Source organism: Colias croceus, chromosome 4, assembly GCF_905220415.1.
Source record: "Colias croceus chromosome 4, ilColCroc2.1".
NCBI classification, from domain to species: Eukaryota; Metazoa; Arthropoda; class Insecta; order Lepidoptera; family Pieridae; genus Colias; species Colias croceus.
In genome coordinates, this window is record NC_059540.1 from 7,622,184 (window position 1) to 7,646,766 (window position 24,583).

The following is a 24,583-nucleotide window of genomic DNA, read 5'->3' on the forward strand; positions in this document are numbered from 1 at the left end:
GATTAGGAGAAGGGTGCACCCATTGTTGTGTTTAAGTAAACTCAATAACTTCGCAGATACGTCGGTTGTAAAAGATGAATGAACAACAAATAGGTATGAAAATTGTGAAAAATTTTGAAAAATTGTGAAAATTGTGAAGAAAAAATTGTGAAATATGAAAAATGAAAAAATATGAAAATGACAATGAATAATTCAAAGTAGTACCGTTTACATGAAAATTGCTGTCGGAAAATCCTGGTTCTTTGCGATTGTCAGACGTAGCAGTGCGGGCTTGATCGTCGCCGACATCGCACGTTACAATCTAATTTCTTTAGCCGCGATAAACAGCAATAAAGCTATGTTCACTCTTTTTATGATCTCCATAAAGTTGAAAATTCAAAAAATATGCTTGATTTTAAAGCCGAGTGATTCGTAAATGGCGGAATTATCTTCGCGGTTTATAATGCTATAAACAAATGGGTAAGTCTTGTTTATCTCTTTAACTTAAAGATTGTTTTTTAAAAAGTCTTTGAAATTATTGTTTATAAATAAACATTAAATATAAATAATAATTTATTGGTACTATGACATATTTTAACTCACATAAACATAAATTACCGAACTAATATTACGTATTAAACTTATCTATTTTGTTTATATTCGTAATAAAAATACGTCATGAATGGCAGTCGTGATAAATAAGAATACTAATATTTACAATGTAGATTTCGTGAACGGTAACTTGTAGATGTAGAGTTGTAGAGTTTGAATTCGCACAGTTCGTCACAAAAAATTCCGCTCACAGTTATTTTTGCTTGTGTTGTTGTTGTCTAAATGTAACAAGTATAATAATAAAGACCGAATATCCTTTATATGTCGGAAGTAGTCGGTACAACTACTTCTTGGTAATGATCCTTATGTAATTTGAATTGCGGTTGCCTTGACAAAAACACCTATCCATGAAATATTCCTTTGCCTGACGTACACTAGGACCATACCATAGGTACTCGTATGCAAGTATATAACTATGTAAGTATATTCAATTAAAGTTTAAAAAAACGTATCTAAATAACCATACTGTAATAATTATTATAAAGAAGTGTAAAATTTCACTATGGTTATAATTAATTTAACTAAGTAAATTCTAATTAGCCTCCTTTTTTGTTTACGTGTTGTTTATGGGCGGTGGCTCGATGAGTATTACCCATGTATTATCATATGAGACATGTGAAATGGTTATAGTGCCTATGTTTTTAATATTTTTGACACTACGATATTAAAATCTACTTGTTTTATCACATTATTAAATATTAGTAAATAATAAATGTTTTACGTAGTAAATAAAATAAATAAACTGAAATATTGAATTTATTTATTCTACTAATTCAAAAGCTTAATGAGCGGCGATTGTCACTGAAATAATTAAAATAAATATGTTTACAAATACTACAATTCACTTCATCAAGTAAATGAAAACTAGCTCAAGACTCATTAAGCACATTTTCTCGTTTTATTTTGTGATTATCGATAAAATAATTAAGAGAGTTGAAAATTTAGCATCCAAATATTTATGAATTCGATATGAGAAGATCAAAACCATTTGTTCTGAGAACTTTTCTGATTTATTTTATGTTTTCGTCTTTAACAGCGCTAATTATATTTTAATAAGGCGACAGACGGCAGATCATTAACACGAATTGGGTAAATATCAGGTGGATACTGAATTAGAAAATAAATAAAGACACATAGTACTAGAGTGAGAAGAAAATAGGTTAAGTTCCAGAATAGTCCATCGAAATTTATAAAAATCAAATATCTCATCAACAACGTCGCTGGTGCTATAAAACATGTTCAAGGAAAAATTATTCGAAGTGGTTTGTTTCATGGTTTGGCAACTATTCAAGAGTAATCAATAATTTCGTCAGGGCAACAAAATATTGGAACAGAATAGGTAGTAAAGTGGTATTTTTGCAGTATAATTTATAACTGTCTCACCGTTGTTCCTTAAACATGTGCAGAAGCAGAATAGAAGTATTCAAATTGAATGCGGGTGTGAGGTGAATTTCAAAACTTTAAATTTCAATTTCAGCCTCTGCTGTGTGTGAAAATAAGAGTTATGTTCGATAACAACTTTGCTCATCCATTCCCATACATATTCGATAAGTTGTAAATGAGGATACGTGTTAGATTAAACTCCCTGCGAGCCGAGGTGCTTTATTTAGAGGAACTTTCGATTACTTATACCTAGTTGAAGTTTTTTAATAACAAACGAAATTCCATTTGTATTATAAATACATGGCAGTGATCGATTAGCCACTATATAAACAACGGAAAAGCGGCAAATAGTCTTCAAATAGTCATTATGAATCATCCGAAGATTATGTGAATAATTTTAAATGGAAAATAGAAGTCTATATTTACAAATTAAAATTGAATTATTACAACAACAAATTTTATAAAATAACCTAATCTCACATTCCTCAGTAATTTAGATCTTAAACAATTTAAACACCTGCACCATAAACATAAACATAATTTATCAAATACCGGTGAATCAGTCTAGAACTATAACAAAGTTAAGTTTTCTTTTCGCAAAAAAATAAAATAAGCAAAATTGAAATAGAAGTTTAAGAATGCTTATTATCATACGGCATTCATTTATGGCATATTAAATTATCAGTGGGTTCCACTTAACAATTACATTATTAATACCTTTATAACTTGGATTTACAAGAAAGGAAGTTTGCGTAAAATTTTCGCTAAACAAAATTTATAACCAAGAACCAAACTTTGGCGTAAGACAGCTAAAATATTAAATAAAGTTACTCTGATACGTTTGCACATTTTGACTTAACGTTTAGAAGGTATTTTTTGTAGACGAGTTAATGTACAGCTGCCTTATTACTTTCCTTAACTATAGAAAAATGTAAAGAGAATTTTTTGCCTGAAAGGACCAAGTCGACTTGGAATTTTCCTTCACAGGCACTGTTCTCAAAAATATTTTATTACTGTAAGTAATTACTTTTTTATACATGAATACTGAATGTATTTGTTAAAATTAAAGTTGTATTTCAATGTTTTAAAACCGTTTTTTTATTATTAAAATGAATATAAACAATAAATATGCAATACATATGAATTATTATGAATGCTCATCTATCTATACATATAATAAATCTGTAGAAGGGTCAATTCTGTACATTGAAAATATTGAAAAAATAAATAGCAGGGGGTGTTACTGGATCGATACCAAACCCAAATATGTGATTAAAAAAATTTTTGTCTGTCTGTCTGTCTGTCTGTCTGTATGTGAAGGCATCACGTGAAAACTAACGGTTCGAATTCGATGAAACTTGGTATAATTATACCTTATTATCCTGGGCGTAAAATAGGATACTTTTTATCCTGGAAAAATACGGAGAAAAAAATTAATCTTAATTTTTCAGTTTTATCCATAGACGTTGTTCTGTAGAACCGCGAACACGTCACGTTGCGTATTATTATAGGCCTAGCCTTGGCCTAGCCGTATTTGGGTCCAATAGATATTTATAAGATGTCATTGTCAGAGTTACTCAAAATGGAGAAATAAACCATCCACGCGAAGACCGACATCCGCGCGGACGGAGTCGCGGGCGGAAGCTAGTAGTTAATAATAGAAAAGGCGAGATCCATAAAATATAATCAAATACCGAATAACGTCACAGCTAGTTAATTGTTACTAATTTCTTCATCACCCCATTTTTCGCTCCGGCTCTTGTAATATATCAAATAAAACATATCAAGTAATGGAGGAGCCCTTTTTTTTTTTTTTTTTTTTTATAGTGGGGAAATCTTCCAGATACCCACGGCCCCCGGGGAAGGTGCGGTGGGTTATGTCGGATTCTTACCGGCTTTAATGAGGAGGCCGCGGGTATTTGTTAGAATTCTTCCGCAACCCCCTCGGAATGGAGGAGCCCTGGCAGATCATTATTTTCTTCATAGGAAAACTTATTATTTGTAAAATGATTAATAAGAAAAACTTGTTATAATACGTTTATTATTTTATGACCATAATAAACAACATAATATTATATGAAAGGAGTTTTCACTGTAATAAAGGCGAGGTGATAAATAAAAAAAAATATCCTGGATCGTAAGCATTAGTGATCTCATTGTTAGGCCTATTTCAATCAAAAAGCCGATGGATCAATACTAATCGAGCATGCATAAATTAAATTGAGTTTTCTATCTGCACATTATCCACATGAACTCCGCTCCGACGAAGAAAAACATTGACATGTCGGCAATCGAATGTTTGACGTCACGTGACATGTAACAACCCGCATTTGATCAGTGTGGACTTACCACAGATTAGAAAATAGTTGCTACGTACCTATCTATACTATATACCTATATATCAATATTAATATTATAAAACTGAAGAGTTTGTTTGTTTGAACGTACTAATCTCAGGAACTACTAATCCGATTTGAAATATTCTTTCGGTGTTAGATAGTCCATTTATCGAGGAAGGTTTAATAGGTTATATCACCACCCTAAGACCAATAGAGGCGCAGCAATGCGAGTGAAACCGCGGGGCACAGCAGCTAGTACTCTCATAAACGTATTTAGTAATAGCAGTTAGTAAAAAGTTGTATCTCTGTTGTAATTATACTGGCATTGTTGCGTAATTAGGAGCCTCTAAGCAGGCTCATCAAACATTTGATCTCAATTTGTTCAAAGCAGAATATTGATGAACATAATCAATATTAATTATATTAACCAATATTCAATAACTCAATGCATACTGCATTGATGGTAAACCCACAGGTAAACCTACCTAATAGTTGTATAATAAGTTGAAAATTTTATTCAGAACTTATATAAATAAATAGGAAATAATAATATCAAAACAAAATATGTTTATTGAAAAAGTTTTAGCTTAGCTTTCGTATTTCACTATCATTGACATGGTTTATACTTTCCTCCAAAAATATTTGTTATTTCTTGCCTTTAAATTTTAACATAATGGAATAAGACATGAGAAAAGAAAAGTAATTACATTGCGTCGCCCCTTTTTATCTTCAAAATAATTTCTCCGTCAGCTGATTTGAATATCGACAGGAACCTATATTATAATAGACTGTAGAAGCGAGGTCTGCGGCTCAGTTTTTCTCTTATCTAACTATAAAAGACAATAGGATCAAATATTTTTTTCGCACCTTAATCTCAATTAAGCAGCTTTTGTCTTTAATTCCCTTTGTTTCATTGAATAATATAAAATGTAATAAGACTAATAATTGAAATCAGTAAATATTTAAGATGTAAAATGTATGTCGCAATCATAAATTGGTACCTTAAAAATATGTAAAAGTTTAATACCTCGTTGTCCTCGTTATTGCATAATTCATACCAAAAACATGTTGCTATTTTTGAGCTACGCATTGATAAGTTATAATAACCTTAAACTTTAATGTAACTTGAATAATAAAGTAGTAAGTACATATAGCTTAAGCTTCGTGTCGATATTGCGATAACATTTACAAGTTATCATCGTAAAATCAATAACATGTCTGGTTTTCTTTTAAACAATTGTGCGGGTTGCAAGAAATTCCAGAAGCAAATATTATGTATTAAAAAAGTACCTATATTGTATATTATTATTGCTTTATGGAACCTAACCTATACTTAAAATGTGATATTTAAGTCATTATACTACGAGAGATATAATAAATTTAGAGACTTTTTTGTTAACGTAAAATGTATTTTTAACATTTTCCTTAAAACATCCTTGATGTCTCATAAACAAAACGTAAAATACGCGCAAAAATAGCAAATGCGAAAAATGTGTTGCGAATTCTTTATTTTATTATAATTCAAGAAAATATTTTACACACCTGTTACTCGCTCATTCGTAAAGATTGATGTCCCATACACGTCATTAGCCACGGTGCCGGAATAACAGCCTACATACGCGAATAGAATTATAAAAGTCTCTTTTATTATAAAAGGTTTCTGAAAATAATATATCATTCTTTCTGAGAATAGAAACGTACAATCGGGCAAAATATTCACCATCGTAATAATATTGAAGTGTTCACTTTAACGAAGTACATTGTCCCTTTTTAATTTACTCTCTGTTATTAAACTTTTCTATATCTTTCTATTGTATATATATACCTATATACAATATGTTTTTTACTATAATAAAATAACGTTGATCTAAAAATCGTCTCACCCTTTCGTAAAATGAGTATTCTTTGTAGGTATGTTACGTAAAATGTCTGTTCTCAGTTCTCACTTGAGCCGGATATTCGTCCCTTTCCGACCCATCCTGCAATCCCTTTTCAGTTTTGGTCAGTAATATCCGTTGTTGTCTATTGAAGGAGATATTTAATAACACTTGACGAATAAACTGTCTTTGATACAGAGCATTTATAGCGCCACTTCCTTGAGAGAACTTCAGCGACTGTGATCTGATATATTGAAGCTTTCTATGATAACATTCTATGAATTGAATAAAATATATACATATATGTATAACATATAGTTTTTAAAATTTGCGCTCATTATATATTGTTGTAGTACAAAAGTATTTACAACCTATTGGTTTAACAAAATTAATTAATTAAAATGCATGCACATGTCGCGGTGTCGTTCGAACGTTTTTCAGAGCCGCGGCTGTGTAGAGAAATAATATTATGGTGACACATGCCTCGCTCCTGGGACCTGTCGTGACTCGGGATGTGTCAGCGTGTGTTTCATTCTTCGTGGAAAATATTTAAAAATTATACGTGAAAAAATTAAATAAAATTTACTAGTAACTAAATAACATTTCTGTTCAACAATTAAGATAAGGTTATCTATAACAAAAAGAAAAATATTAAACTGCCTGAAGGCGCTTTAGTGAGAAGGGTTCCTAAGAATGATTAGGTACAACAAAATTTACAATATCATGCAAAGCTTTACAGGGTGAAACCAACTACGTTTCCCTTTTATCAACTCCTGATGTTTAAACAAACTAAAAGCAGTGTACTTGTAGGTGGTTAATTAAAAATATCCGTCGGGTTATTTTATTGGACGACGGATAAATTAAATTACGCAACGTACTCGTGAAGGCTTTTCAGCAACTAAATGATCGGAATTTTTTAAATTTATTATGCAGAATTTTTCTCAGGTGGTTAAAATATACCTAGTTCGCTGGGTCTACTAGTAATATATTTAAACTTTGATATAATATAAAAAATAAGTGAATATGCCTATACTTTATAATCTACGATCTCTGCTCTCCTTTTTCTGGTAGAACGCGTTGCTTCGCCAGCTGCTTCCATCCTCGCTAATCTATTTTATACTAAAGACTTTATATTATTACTATATCCTCATTATTATGATTAAAACTAATCGGAATATAACATTATAATATGACAATATTATAGTGTAAGCACGGTTTTGAGTAAAAAAATATGGTAGGTATTTTCTACAACATTTAAAGAATACAAGGTCTTTTATAGTTTTTAACGCGTTTTCCCTAGTTAGAATTACATAACTACCTAGTTGTAAAAAAATGTTGTGTGGTTTTATGAAACCACGGTAAAAGTGATCTTTTTTTCACATTATAGACATTTAACTAAAAATTATCGTATTTGTACGATAATTATAGTACGTATCGTGCGTCACGCGACATGCGCTATACAGACCAAAAAGTTTGAGACGATGTAATAAAAGTTTAACTTTAAAAATGCCTTCATAGGGATTTTGTTTAAAAACAAACGTGACGACATCAGAAGTAACAGCTATAATTCTACTCATTTTTTTTTATATTGCCTATACGTCACAATATTTCACCTTGAAATTGTAAAAAAATATTATTTATTAGTTTGCATATAAAACCCGTTAGTTGTAGTTATTAGTAAAAATGATTAATGATTCGTGAAGGCACCAGTGGAGGCCCGAACTTTTTAAAATACAAGACGTTTAAATTATATCGAACTAGGTAACTAATAATGCATTTAACTTTTTTTTTTTCAAAATCTTTATATTCTTAGAGAATGTAAATCATCACAAAAGACTTGTTTTTAAATAGTAACTACATTTAATTAATATTATTACAAAGTAAATATTTAATGATCGTATAATTTTGTTTTACGCCTTAGGTGAAAATTATCAAACGTCCATGCCTTCTGTGATGATGACGCTGACATTCAGCATATTATGCATTATTATTTTAACCCCTTTTTCTACGTAATCCTAAAATGTAACTTGGTAAAATATATTTCCAGTGAGAGTATTCTTAGAGAAGGAGTATATAAACATCTCATACAAAAATATGAATAACAATTTTCATGAAATATAAAGTATCTACTTAATAATATTACCCACTGTGAAACAAAGCACTGAAGTAGCAGGACTTTATGAGAATCTCAGCTCACCCGGGGTTTCTTAATGCTTTTAAGGACAATAACAGATATAAAGTATTCGAGCCTGGAGCGAGATCATTCAGCCTCGTACAGAAACATTATTATGAATGAAAAATATAAGTGCAGAGAGGACAGTATTTTTGCGAATTTAATTCTCTTTTATTTTGCTTCCTTTGGGATTCCGAGTATTGAATTTTAATGTTCTCATAAAATGCTGAAGTATTAAGAACAGTTTTATATGAATTTTTCTTGCGTATATAACTATAATTCTTATGATTGATCACTTGCAAGATAGATTACATTATTAAACCGTTTTATTCAGTTTATGAAATTCCACATCGGTCCCTTTCGCGTATTCTGTCAAAATAAATTAAACATACATATCGAGCTTTATAGCATAGAAAGCCACCTACGTCATTGTAATTAATAAAATGGGCGTTTGTTTTACTAGACATGACAAACGTAATGTAAGGAAGGATAATTGATGTGGATCATAAAGTTTTGACGCATTTCTTAAGAGTCCGGCGGAGGCCGCTGCCAACTGCAATTCGAAGTGAAGGCAAAATACGCTCGAATATTGTTGTCTCTGTTGCACAATTCCCGCCGAAGCCGCGCGTGAATTTGTGTGAATAGTGTGTAGTTGTGTGAGTGTACCATTCATTCATATTGACAAACGCTTTTTTTTTATTTAGGAATATAATGTTTCTTATTTACTTTATTTTTGCAGCAAACTTTGGGCAATCATAAGTGTATGTGCAGAATAGCAATGCGTTTTAAGGAAATTTCTCTACAACACTTATATCCTACTAGTAATATTATAAATGCGAAAGTTTGTATGGATGTATGGATGTTTGTTACTCTTTCACGTAAAAACTACTGAACCGATTACAATGAAATTTAGCACACATATAGAGGGTAACTTAGATTAACACATAGGATTTTTATCCCGAAAATCCCACGGGAACGGGAACTATGCGGGTTTTCCTTTGCAAACGCGGGCGAAGCCGCGGGCGAAAATCTAGTCTTCAATAATATCTCAACATCTAGGCTTTGTAGAAAAAAAATGTAGCTGTAAAAATCAGGGTACCTACCTACATTTTTTTCGCAAATATAATCTATACTCTATACATATATAATAAAAAAATCTGTAGAAGGGTAAATTCTGTACATTGAAAATATCGAAAAAGTAAATAGCAGGGGGTGTTACTGGATCGATACCAAACCCAAATATGTGATTAAAAAAAATTTTTGTCTGTCCGTCTGTCTGTCTGTCTGTAATCTGTATGCTGACATCACGTGAAAACTAACAGTTCGATTTCGATGAAACTTGGCATAATAATTATACTTTATTATCCTGGGCATACAATATATACTTTTAGATACTTTTTATCCTGGAATAACACGTGGAAAAAAATAATCTTAATTTTTCAGTTTTATCCATAGACGTTGTTCTGTAGAACCGCGAACACACGTTGCGTTACCCGCAGTGGTTTCTTTTTTTTATAAGATGTCATTGTCAGAGTAACTCAAAATGGAGAAATAAACCATCCACGCGAAGACCGACATCCGCGCGGATGGAGACGCGGGTGGAAGCTAGTCAGAAATATTACAATACAATTGGCAAAAAATACGCACGCACAATGCACTATATGTTTTTACTTTTAGGCGCAAAAAAGTGACATCCTTTGGAGCTTCTCTTTACACGAGTAGAACACCCAGAGTTTTATTTTAAAAACACGATTTTTAAAAAAAATATTTAAAATATTGGGATTTTCGCGGCCGACTGAGCTACCTAAATAAATTCGTAGAAAAAAAATTGATACACTAGAAAATTTATTATGTTGCTAATATATGTAGTGATTACAGGCGCAAATTATTTTAATTAAAATAATTATTAAAGTAATTATTTTAAACCAGAATTAACAATACTTGTATTTAGGTATACCTACTTAATTATATTTAAAACGATAAATTAAATTAAACTTAAAAACACAAAATATGCAAAAATAAATTAAAATTATTATTATACGAGCATAGAACCTCCACCTTTTTGTTTTAGGATGAAAAAGAAAATAGTTTGACAGGCTTGTGCTTGACAAAGTGGTGACGTGGTTTTCACACATCGAAAATATTACCAACACATACAAACTTTTTTCTATACTATGAAGTTTACTGTATGTATCTGTATATTGTGCTTGATGCGACAGCACGACGACCGATGAAAATTTGTGATTAATTTGAACGTGTGCCGTAATACCAAAAACGATGAATGAAAACTCAATGCTTTTCCAATTTTTTTTTGCATATTGTGTAACTTAACAATGTAAACCATGTTTCGAATTACATTACATTAAGAATATTGCCGTTTTTATTACAGAATGGATGAGTAGAAAACATATCATTTATACTTTAAAAATGTGAGAAATACAAATCGTTTACAATTCGTTGTATTTAAGTATTTTGCAATAAAAATAATATGGGAACCTAGATAAATACTGTCTTATTCCGAATAACAGCACAATAAAGTGGAAATATGCTCAAACTGAAAATTATTTTGGTATTACGTTTGTATGGAAAAATTGTCGTCCGCCGGCCTCTTAAACACTTTCATTAATATAAACACCGCGGGGGTTTCTTGTTTGCTGCATCTTGTATAATTTTGTGTGAAAAATTAATGCGTGTGGGAAATTAAAACATTTAATCAATGTTAATATTAGCAGCTTGCAATTTGCAGTCTGTTCCGTAATTTCAAATCTCCTAGTGTTTAATAATCTGGGAACATATTTACAGAGACTATTATAAAAAAAACCTTCTAATAACTCTAAAATATTAAGAACTTATAACTAATTTTATCTAAATATAAATACAAATAATACAAAATTATAGATTCACGAAAGGAGTATACTGTATGTTTACACGGCCAGCAAGATTACCGATGTCGCTCGTCACTAAAAAATTTCTAAGTACCCTCATTAGGATTAAGAACTAACAATAAGTATTAAAACATATTATGTAGCGGTTTGTGGGCTTATGGTGCACAGAAAAACTCGAATGAGTTTATGATTGCATCAATGTAAATTAAAAAAAATAATAATTAATAAATAAAAAAAAAAAAGACATTATGATTTATGTATCTTTCAAAAATATATGTTTACAGGCGGTGGTAGTCGCATACTAAAAGATGATGCAGTAATTCAGTTGCGCGCTCTGACTTAAGAGACTTTTTATCCGGGAAATTCCTCAGGAAAGGGATAAAAAATAGTAAAAACTAAAAACTAAAAACTAAAAATCATGAACTCATAAAATTATTGTATTGTTACCGATCCTTGATAAGTGAACAATGTACATAGTTTGAATTAAATTTGCCGTTTAAAGAGGGTCAAAATCGAGTCTAATAGCGGTAGTCGGAAAAGGTTACATACAAACATACAGATAAACCTAATAAAAGTTAGTTAGTAATAACAGGTACTAACCAGTAAGATTTTCTTGCTTTATTGCGGGTAGATACATAATATCAAAATCGTTCTCTAAACGATGAATTATTTCATATTATATCTTTGCCTACCTAAACCATTCAAACCATTAAAGACGTTTTGCTAAGGTTGCGCATCAATTGTCTTCTCGAGAGGGATTATCTTGAGCTTTAGCTTCCGCCTCAATCGGCAATAATTAATTCTTAAAGCTAAGAGCTAATAGGAAACGGAGCGCCATCTTAAATGCATCCTTATCAAGTTATTTCATCAAAGATATCCAATCAAATATTAGGAAAATGGCGATCAATATTATGCGGGACTGAAAGGTTACCCCATGGTTGGCTTCTGTGACGGGTTTGGTGGTTTGATGAAGATATTAATTTTCTTAACTTTTTATAGAATAAAACACATTGGATATATTATATCAAAATGTTTGTCTTAAAAATGAATGTTGTATTTTATTTTTAAATGTTTCTTGCGGGACTTTTCATGTAAAATTGATGGCTATTACGCCCCATTAAGCTTATTTTATTTTATAACAATATAGTATATATGTGCATATTCAAACACTGTCCTTAATCATTAGATTTATCAGAAAATACATCTTTAAACTGTTTATAACCATAATATTTTAACAGAGGCAAAAATTTTTAATATGCATGTTTTAGAAAAAGCTTTTTAAGCACAGCAGCGCTTTTCAAGCCTGTAAAAACATGTGAATATTTTTACGACGCTTTAAAAATATTTTGCTCGCGGAAAATCCTGTCCTTTGACACTATTACAGGTTATAAAAGTTTATAGTGCTTAAAATTTTAGCATTGTGCTTTTAATTTTATTTTGCACGTACCTATTCTTTTTAAGTTTAATTTAAGCATACAAATTATTGTTTCAGATACTACAATGTTGATCAAAGGGGCGCAAAGTCGCGTTGACAGGGGTGGTTGTCCCAAAAATCAATGACTGAGTATCAGGAGGAGGACGAGAGTTGAAAATGGCTAATGAAACCGACCTCTATTGTGTGCCGGGAGCCACAAATTTCAATAAGGCATACAGGCGTCTTCACGGGTATTTAGCCATCGTTATCTGCATCGTCGGTTCCGCTACAAATTCTATCAACATCACAGTTCTTAGTCGGCGGGAAATGGCCAGCCCCACAAACTCGATTCTCACCGGGCTGGCAGTGGCCGATCTCTTAGTTATGTTGGAGTACATACCGTACGTGTTGCACATGAATATTAAAATTGGACCGCAAGTGAATAAAAACACATACGCTTGGGCCGTGTTTGTGTATTTTCATTCGATATTCAGTCAAACATTTCATACGATATCAATTTGGTTGGCCGTAACACTTGCAGTGTGGAGGTACGTTGCCATTGCGTTTCCCCAAAAAAATAGAACGTGGTGCAGCAAACGAAACACTTCAATAGCAATAGTGAGTGCATATGTCATGTGTCCTTTTCTGTGTCTTCCAATTTATTTTGCAATGAACATAGTGCCTAGTGAAGTGACTCCACAAAATAATTCAGAGTTCGCACAGGATTTATCTTTGCCGCAAAATCGGACCGTTTACGTGTTAGAAATGTCGAAGAATAAAGAACTCGTGACTGCTATCATGTGGATTTATAGTGTCATATTAAAACTTGTTCCAAGTATTGCGTTGTCGATACTTAGTACGTGTTTGATATCAAAGTTAACCACCACAGAAAGGAGGAGACAGAAGTTGCTGAAGCGTTCCACTGTTGGGCCCAACGAGGTCAGTATTAATTTAATGATTAATCAACTTTGCTAACTTGTTAAACATGAACAATTTTAGGTTTCAAACAAGCTTTTGAAAATTGTTTGCAAACTTTTTAAATTTGGCTGTAACGTTTAGGTTTTGTACATAATGTTAAAATAAACTCAAACTCAAACTCAAACATTTATTTATTCAATTAGACTACTATTTAGTAGCACTTTCGAATCGTCATTACATAATTATTTTAACATTTACCACCGATTCGGAAAGCAGTGATCTATGGAGAAGAATCGGCAAGAAACTCCATAGTTGCTCTTTTAAAATCATGTCGATATTACATAATATGTAACTTATATCTAAATACATAATATTATATCATAATATACAAAGAACTGTCCTGTGGTTTTTACGCGACAACCCTCCATGGGTTTTTATCGTCCATATATTCCTGAATACTGTAGTACGCTCTCTGAACTAGTACATTTTTTATATAAGTTTTAAATTTAGAACTACTAAACTCTCTAATATTATGAGGAATTCTATTGTAAAAGCGTATACCTTGACCCATAAATGAATTTTTAACTTTAGCTAATCGGAAAAATGGCATTTCAATTCTATTTCTGTTCCTTGTGCCATAACAGTGTCTATCTCCTACTCTTGTGTGTAAGTCGGCGTTTTTGTGTACATGCAAAATATTATTAAATATATACTGTGATGGTAGAGTAAGTATACCAGTATTCTTAAAGAGATCTCTTAGTGAGTCCCGAGCACGTAAATTATATATAGAGCGAATGGCTCTTTTCTGTAAGATAAATATAGTTTCTATATCTGCTGCCCTGCCCCATAGTAGAATTCCATAGGACATAATACTATGAAAGTAGCTGAAATAAACCAATCTAGCTGTATCTTCATCGGTGAGATGCCTTACCTTTCGGACTGCATATGCTGCTGAACTGAGCTTACCTGCAGCGGTGTTGACATGGGCTCCCCACTGTAGTTTCTCGTCCAATGTTAACGCAAGAAATACAGTCGATTCTGTAGGGTGTAATACCTCCCCGTTCAAGGTAATATTTCTGCTCAACTTTTTAACGTTAGGTAGTAAAAATTCAACACAAGTTGTTTTTTTGGCATTTAATAATAAATTATTAGCAGTAAACCAGTCGGATATGTGTAAAAGAGTACTGTTCACTTCGTCAACATTTGGGTCATGCCTATCCACATTGAATATTAATGAGGTATCATCTGCAAACAGAACTATTTCACACCTATCCTGTAAATAATAAGGTAGATCATTGATATATACCAAGAACAAGAAGGGTCCTAAAATAGATCCTTGTGGAACACCAATGTTAATTGACGCACCGCTAGAACGTTCTCCATTAACAACTACAGTTTGTATCCTATCATGAAGGTATGAGGCTATGAGGTTCTGAGCTTGTCCTTTAATCCCATAGTGATTAAGTTTACGCAATAAAGTACAATGTTCAACGCAGTCAAATGCCTTGGAGAGGTCACAAAATATCCCCAAAGCATTTTTTGAGTTTTCCCATGCCTTATATATATGTGTTAGTAGTGCAACTCCAGCATCTGTGGTTGAGCGCCCCTTTGAGAAACCAAACTGTTTGGTGTGCAGCAAATTATTAGAAGCAAAGTGACTAGTCAATTGGTTTAATATTAACTTTTCGAAAACTTTACTTAATGTTGGTAAAATCGAGATAGGAATAATACGAGAATAACATTTGAAACCCTCATTTTAGTGTGTACTTAAGTGTTAATGGTTGTAAAATCTTAACACAAAATATGTTAACTACGGCACATGAATTGTATCGCACGTATACTTCATAATAATTATTAATCATTAAGTGTTGCTCTTCATTCTTACATTTAATATCAGATGAAAAACTAATCATGATTGAGACTAACTTAAGCGCATAATGAATATACGTAACAAGAGTAAGCGCAGTATAATTAAAAATATGTTTATAGCTTATGATGTAATAAAGTAACACACTATAAATTGTATGGACGCCCAAATGATGATAATGAAGAAATGGTTTATAACTTTTTTTCTTCTCTGACCAACATGTAGGAAAGATAGGCTACATGCATTTAATTAAATCAATTAAAGTTTTTATAAAACTTTTATCCTTTAAGGCTATCTCTCTCCATGTTATATCAAGTGCATGGTTTTAGAAAGCAATTAGAGTGCGCTGCATCTCAGTTAACGCGGCCGTAGTTGTGAACAAAGCTCTTGGCAAATATAATCCTATGATTGTCTTAGTACGCCTATTTCATGCACCGACATCAATTATACAGCCTATGTCTATTTATTAACACAGCATGTGCACGTTTTGTATTCGATAAGTAATGATTGATGAATTTCAGTCTACTTTTACTCAACTAGATACAGGAATAAATCCTGCATAATACAGGTAAGAACTTAAACATAAGCTATAAGCTTTGAATACAAAGACCTACCTCCTTAAATTGCTTTATATTATTCAATATCTTCTGTAACAGTGGGCTCTAAATTCTATTTCTATTTAATCGAATTAAGACAGCTGGAATCCCATTAGTAATTCTAAGTCGAAGTTGATTAATAAAACAAAATCTGGAATACTAAGGGGATAAATACTTAATGCGCCAGTAAGTGCGGGATAAATCTTCTAATTGTATTCAGAATATACAATGAAATGACCCAATGAAAGTATTCTGGAGTGATAGTTTCTGCGATGCATTTTGTATTAGATATGTAAATTATATGTTAATTTTTTAATTTGTAAGTTCAGTACCTACTTTGGTTATTATTTTTTTAATTTTTTATTTATTTATTAACACCATCTCCATTTATATATCCATATTGACCTTATGGGCTATGTCATAGGTATACTGCCATATTTACCGCTTTTAATAACGTTGCCCATAAAAACATATTTTATTAGCCTTGCAAGAATTAATTGCTGACCCTAAAAATATAAAAACATTTAACTGAAACAGACACATATTTGGTTTTTCTCATGAAACCCGAAACTTCCTCTGCGCATTTTTAAGCCTAGCCTATATTATATTTCAGAAAATTAAAGAAGCTTAAATAATAAGATTATAGAAATATTTTTAGATAAGATTTACCTATATCATATTATATGATATGAGCAGAAAGATAAAAAAAATTAAGAATAATAATAATTGGCCTTAGTATCGCAACGAGGTATATAATTTTATTTAAACAAATGAAATGTATGTTTTGAAGTGTATAAAATACTTTTATTTATGCAGGCGTTACAAATAGATTGCACAAAGTAGATAAAGACTTTGAACAAGAGTTTTAATACATACATTAATTACTGAGTAAGTAAAGTAAAAGACCGCACTTGTCGCGATCAATACTACCCACTTAGTATAAGGTTGAGAGTTCTTTACCCAGGATTAAACAAAAAGAACTTGTCCAGAATATCTTCATTTTGAAACTAATCTGAAATAATCTCAGATAAATCACTATGGGAATATTTTTCTTCGTACTTATCTGCGAAAATTTATTGCTGTAACAAATGTCCATTACACCCTTTGGTCTCCTTTTGATATACAGTATAAAATTTCTTCATTTAACTCGTGCCATTTATTTTTTGAAATTTTTTGCAAGCTAAGCTCGCTGAGTTATGGCAGATTTGTTGAATTATGTAGTAATTAGTCGAGTGATATTTTTTACAGCCCGAAAAGCAATGTCTAGCTGAAGATTCAAGCGCAGCACGTAGATCGAGCAGGACGGACAGGACGACCAGAATGTTGCTGGCTGTTCTGGGTCTTTTTCTGTCTACCGAGGTGCCCCAGGGATTGCTGGGACTGGCGAGCGCGTTAGCACCAGACTTCTTTAAGAGCTGTTACAGCATGTTTGGTAAGCTTCGATGTCCTTTTCAGATTAATTTTCTGTTTAATGTACCTGAAACAAGAATAATGATTTCTTGTTAACGACGGCATTGCGACTTGTCAGTTAAAATAATTGAAACAATTTTACATATTAAAAAAATAATGGAATTCAAAATCCACGTACATAACAAACGAGAATATTAGCAAGTTTTATTCAATCTCATAATTGATAGATATTTAAGACCCTTGAGTAACAATAAAGAATTAAAACTCTACATTAAAAATACGAGATTGTTATTAGTAGATCCACCTGGTGCTTTGAAATTTTCAAGCTTTGTATTATTTAACGTAGATAGATGATAGAGAAATGTTTTATCATTACTCATCTTAAATGATGTTCTACCTCGCCAAACTGAGGTATCATATCGCCCGTAAATTTATGGTTACAATAAAACTTTTACGATTTGTCAACGAAATAAAATTTACCTTTCGTCTAAATTGGGTTAATTATCTATTACTATGGAACAATAAAAACGTAGATTATCGGTTAACTATACACAAAAGATACCTTTTACGATTTGCATTTTTATGTATTTGTGATTAGAAATCGTAATATGTATTTTACACTCTTCAGTAACTTGAAACAAAGTTACGTGAAATATACGTAGGAGACGAGATTTTATGAAATACAAAATATACTCTATAATAATATTACTTATACAGAAATATTAAATGAAATAATTTAACCATATTGACAAAATCTGTTGCTTTTCAATTTGCATATATTTTCTTAGATTGAAACGCTCCTGCGAAATAAGATATTTGCCTTTTAAATTTATTATATCACCAAAGTTTGACATTTATTAGCCCTAAATGTGTATGAAAGGGGAACTTGTGAAAGCGAAAAGTTTTTTTTATTTATAGGTCTTAAGTTCAAATGTTAAATGCCTATATTATTGTGGATTTCGGGTAGCCGATATAATGGTACATAAAACAATCTTGGTACATTGATATATATAACGGCAAAGCATAGAGACAAAATTGTTTCGTCATAAAGACAAAGCAAAAAAGTTTATATTTTTTTGTTTCTTGTGAATAATAAAATTTAATCGATCAGACAAATATTTCAAGGACTATTAAAAATCAACATAAGTTAATTTTCACTTTTGCACGATGTTTGGTATTAATTTCACGTAGAAGATTGTTTATTATTTAAGACGGGTAGTCTTTAATAATAAACATTTTGTTGTAATCCCCTTATCTATCTCTTCACATACACAGAACAACCCTTTCACGAGATTTACATTATCTATGTTTTTCGCGTTAATAACACATTCAACGTTATTTTAAGAGAATTAGAAGAGAATATTATAGAACTTTTTTGTTCTTTATTTAAGAGGAAAATACGGTCGGCTCAGATTGAGGGCAAAGTGTTGTTCCCTTAATCCAATGGACTAATCCCATTGCTCATTTATGCCGCAGACATATCCACGGCCCACTAAATCGTGTCATGGCCTACTAAAGTACAGGCTTGTTTGTATTTAACAAATGCAATCGAATGCAAAGTTTAATATCGAGGTTCTAGCCAGGTGACCGATACCCAGATGAGTTCATTCTTGTTTTACTATAAACAAATTACTCTACTGCTTTGCTTAGAGATAGAGATTCTTGGCATATTATTATTGTATATTTCACTATGGGACTTGAGCATTGACAAGAGCTAGCAGTAGGTACTAGGTATGTCTATCTTGTGTAGGGGTGGGCAACAAACCCTTGTAAATGAATGGTAGACGTTCTGCATATTTACATTGCATAATCGGATGGCCGAGCTCCATATCTGTAACCGTTCTTAGGACCGTTGTTCTAAGGGATACAATTCAACAATGCTATCTCAATTTCTATTTGAATATTTCTACAAGTAACAGTTTTGACAGAAAGCCTAGCGGCTTGTACATTACTAAGCGTTGCTTTTATTTTCTCATCTTAAAATAAAGAAAATATAACACATAATAATGTATAACAAACATCATCACAATCTAAATGTTATCGAGTGAGATGTGTTGATGTGTTCTTTTATAAGAATAATTCGAGTTTAGCTGAGCTAAACTCTTCAAACAATAAACAGTGAACACTTGCCAAGAAATTCATTACTGATTTATAAACATATTATTACACACTTTTTCAAATCATCTTTTCATGATATGGTTTAAATATACTTTTCTAAATTCTACATTTAGTGTTCGATTCCACGTCATTTATAGATTTGAAGGGTGAATCATGTAAATTGTTAGTTATTTATACAAAATTCACACAATATAATATCTAGTTTACATTCTTGTACATAAATTAGAAATCTCTTTCTTTACTCTACATCACAAAATACATACCTAGGTCTAGTTATGTAGTGTAAAAGTATGTAATATTCTAAAATATACGTTGAGCTATGATATAATTTAATTAATTACATATTTCAAAGGATTTTCATGTTCCTTAGTGTTGAGAGCATTTAGCTGGCTCTCAGGTAAAGTGTTTTACTCTATATTAGAGAACGGACTTCGGAGCACTCAACTACATACAACGTAATGCTGAAGTGTAGTTTGTGTTAAATAGTTTTAGGTATATAGCAGAAACAAGAAACTCGACGTGAATCTAGAGCCTCGTTTATTTACTTCAAAACCTGTAATGTTAAACAGAAACATTCAAAACACGATAACAAACATCCTTTAAGGCTGTTTTATATAATTTTGTAATGCAAACACGCGAATAAGAACGTTTTCTCGTATTTTCTCAGCTCAGTTAAATCATCGACAGCATTATATTATTTAACTTAAACGTTCATTCAATTTGCAATCAGTGGCGTTTGTTTTATATATTTTAGAGAGATTTTCTTTACCATGTTTATATTTATTTATTTTCAATAGGTGATTTAATGGACGTTCTGGCGCTTTTCACGTCGTCGGTGAATTTCGTGCTTTACTGCAGCATGAGTCGGCAGTTCAGATGCACCTTTGCGAGGCTGGCGCGCCGGATGCTATCCGGGACGGAAGAATCTACGAAATTCGTTGCCAAACAAGAGCCAACTACACAGGTATTATACGACAGGTAGACATCGAGGTTTTGCGTGTTATATAAGCTTTATAACAACTGCAAGCTTTATGACTAACAATTCACAATTTATTAATATTGGTTTGCAAGTATTATCCCGCATCGACATTTACTTAATTTAATAAAAAATTAAACGATGCACTTATAGTTTTTAAAGTGCACGTATAATTATAATATATTAATATATTTCTGCCAAACAAAACTAACGGGGTGAATTGGAAAATGTGTATTAACTACGTTAAGACTTTAGCTTTCTACACTTTCTTTCCTACTCTTTCTAAAACATATCTTTTACAGATTTTTATTTTGTAGCTTGTAAATATATCGGTATAATTCTAAGTAAAAATATACATTCACTAAATAGCTATGGAGGAACTTCGAGCATTCTTCATGTTGTTACATTAATCTGTAAGGCGAGTTAAAAAGGAAAGCTCAAGTGGCTCCGTCAGACGAATAAAACGAAATGATTGAGTGCCTGCCGCCACTAGACATAACAAATTTGAGTCTGGCAAAGAAACCTGATCTCAGTTTTGTAATTTATTTGTTATGGAACACTTTTTAATGAAATTTATTAATTTGGTAAACGACGACAAACGTGAAACAAAATATTTCTTAATTTTGTAAATACCATTTTCTTTTATTTTTAAATGTTAGCTGTTGATAAATTATCATTATTATAGTCGTTTCAATGTAATCTATATATATAAAACTCAAGATATAGTGATCTATCAACGCACAGCCCAAACCACTGGACGTATCGGGCTGAAATTTGGCATGCAGGTAGATGTCATAACGTAGGCGTCCCCTAAGAAAGGATTTCCCGAAATTCTTGCGGGAACGGGTAAAAACGGGGATGCACGTACAAAGTCGTGGGCGGAAGCTAGTATGATATAAAACACAATTATTATGTGACATGTAATACAACCATAATTTAGAAACGAGACATGTAACATATCATATAATAATTATCATAATTACAACGAAGTTTAGGTTATATTCACACTGAGTTCAAATCTATTTAATTATTAATGAATATATGACCTTCTCTTACGTTTCCTTAGAAACGAAAGCCTTCATACGTTACAGGATTCGAGCTTTCAAACAATAATGGGACCAGGCCAGGCTATTTAGCTTTACGGTAGTCCCTCTACAACTCTAGAGCACGCTTTTATCCCTCGGACTTACTTTATCCCTAATATATATCTTTTCACGTTTTATACAGAGACTTTTATACAATTAAATGTGAGAACACACACATTAACAACGACTTTAACACCGTATAGCACTGCAAATATATAGAAGAAATGCTTTTAATACAGTTTCTTACGATATTATTAATATTTTAATTTGTAAAACGTTATTTTGTGATACATAGGTCCTTAATCTTTGATAGATGTACTGGTAAATACGTTTTAAAAGTTTTACCATTACGTTATCTGTGTGTTAATAGATTTATCATTTATTCATAGCAGTTCATGCTCTCAGTTTGCCGATATTCAAACAGCAAAGTTTATTTTCTCGACCTTGATCGTTTCGCCAATACCGTACTATGGTTTGATTGAAATTTCTTATAAATTTTAAATATTTGTAAGCACGTTTTCTAGGAATGTCGACTTTGAAAATTCATAACAATGCTTATTTGTTGTAGGTCACCGGTCCCCTATAGCGACAGATCCCCGCCCTCGTCAGGGTGGTGGAGGAGAGTATTATATAATTTTACAGGTTTGTTTTAAAAATAATCCGTTTTGACAGCTGATTTTAGCCACGATTTATACGAATATTGTTAATTAGAAATTCAATGCTTTCATCTTTGTTCTTTGAGTAATTCAATTATTTTACCAAAAAATAATCGAAATATTTTCCTTTACAAATTTTCATTTTATTTTTTATTTGCTTTAAGAATACATCCATTATGCCGTCTGAAATATGTTGAAATAAAATTTTAAACCTTCTACATTTTGTATTCGATCAAAAAAAATATTTTTATTATGACTAACTAACAGTAAAAGTTCATTAATGCGTTTTTAAACAAGTCAACATTTAATAATTGTTACTAAAAGACAAACGGCTGTACGTGCCTTTTAACAAAACCATTAATAACCGCAGGCGGTTAGTTAAAATGAAAGGAAAAAGGCAAAAATTAATGATCACCTAAACGTTTCCACAAAGCTGGGGTTAGTTTGGTGAAAGATCCATGCGGTTATACCACGTTATATCTATTAACTGCTTTCAGTAGTATAAGTAATGAAATATATTAGCTGACTTGCGAAACTATTGAGTAATTTTGATAAAGTCCTGTGCTATTGAGTGTGTGAGTGACGGTGTATTTTTTATTATTAAAATAATTATATAAAAAATTAACAAGAAATTTTTATTTTTCAGGTTCTGGCGCCGAAAGAGACTTATGATTTTACCTTAAAATATATAGTCATGATTTTTTTACATATCTATATTATTAAAAGGTCATTGGTATACTTAAATTATTATACATACACTTAATATTATCATCATAGGGTACTTGTACATAAATACACATATTTAATATTGTTTACTATAAGATAATACTTGTTCTAATTTTTGTATCTAGAAATAAGTTCATATATTAGTTTTTGCGTCTATTGAGCCATGACGCAAGAACTAATTGTATTATAAGGCTTATTTATCGAGTCATAGAATAAGTCCTTACGATTGTTGTTTTAATATTATTATTGTATATTTTAGGGTCCAAACTAATTCGTAGTACCTACCTATTTTGTAGAGAATTATTGACGTACATAAAATAACTTTAGTACGAAGTAAGAGCCCCTTAGTCAATTTTTATCTTTAAATATTTATTTTTGTATACTTTGTAATTGTAAGTACAATAATATAAGTGTATTTGAAATGTATCTTCGTTCTTTGTGCATAGATTTTACATTATGATACCTAAACGTAAATTGACAAATAAGGCTTTTGTCGGTTCACATTAATCATTACCTATGCCGTAAAATTAAAATGTTTTACACGATTTGTTGTGGATCAATAAATAATTAAATGAAATAAGTATACCTTGTATATTTTTACATCCTTAAAATTTCCATAATCCGTAACACTGAACAGAACGTATAGGTACCTACGCATTATATTGAGTCAATCGCTCACGGGTGATTGAAAACAGTCGCAAATCTGTTATGAGCTCAAAAGCTCTATAGATTTTAATATTATCATATTCGATTCGGGATTTAACGCATTTTAGTTCTATGTGACCTGGATTTCCGCTACAGAAACCTTGATTCTCTATTAAAAAGAGATCCATTTGCCACTTAACACTTCACGTTAAATTAATTTAGAAGTGAAATTACATTTTGCACATACGTAGGTACTTAAGCTTCGATCGCGATAAATCGTTAATTAAAAAAACGCATGTATGCAATGTACTTATGTATATTAATTGATAGCATAATGTCACCTTCACCAATAATTAATTTTCAAATCTAAGAGTCGAGTCGAGCCTTTAATTGTCTGATTAATTAATTTCGTGTACATAGTCGTGGTAATATAGCCACGCCCACGTTTTCATTAGTAAATGCAATGTTTCTCTGTATTTAAATATACGTGTGGGAATAACAATTGCTGCTAATACAATACCGCGAAATAGTTAAATGTTCTTACGCTCCCTAGTTAGTACTTACATAGTTTTGAAAATTAAAAATAAAAGATTTTTATTTTTAATTTGTTTAACAATACATTTTTAATGTTTAATTCTTATCTATTTTCAAAGATAGAACTGATTAATTGTGTTCATTATCGCGCTTTCAAGCTTACAGAACTTCTGGGAATTGTTATTTACGACAAGTAGATTATTATCACATAGCACACTCTAGCTGTAGAGTGTAGGTGCTATAATCAATATTGAACGGCATAAGGTATTTAGTTTATTTATTTTATTTTCAATGGCTTTGCCCGTAACGGTATTAGTAGATTCTCAAAAGGATTAAAGATGAAGTTTTTCTGCTATTTTTTAAGAACGCACTAAGTTGAAACTGTGTTGA

General features: G+C 31.5%; 1 protein-coding gene across 2 annotated transcripts; it reads left to right on the forward strand.

Annotated features, from left to right (window-relative positions):
* Window positions 1-275: 275 nt before the first annotated feature.
* On the forward strand, window positions 276-23,593 carry LOC123691226 (G-protein coupled receptor dmsr-1-like). Of its 2 annotated transcripts, none has more exons than XR_006751368.1 (6): window positions 276-459; window positions 12,741-13,601; window positions 17,292-17,475; window positions 20,369-20,535; window positions 22,201-22,274; window positions 22,935-23,593. XR_006751368.1 is itself a non-coding variant. In XM_045635522.1 (6 exons), exons 2-6 carry the CDS (start codon window positions 12,840-12,842, stop codon window positions 22,958-22,960), a joined length of 1,227 nt encoding a protein of 408 aa, XP_045491478.1. In that variant the 5' UTR covers window positions 276-459; window positions 12,741-12,839; the 3' UTR covers window positions 22,961-23,593. The 2 variants fall into 2 exon arrangements, 1 of the variants encoding a protein (XP_045491478.1); XM_045635522.1 differs by having other exon boundaries at window positions 20,369-20,549.
* The last annotated feature ends 990 nt before the right edge of the window (window positions 23,594-24,583 follow it).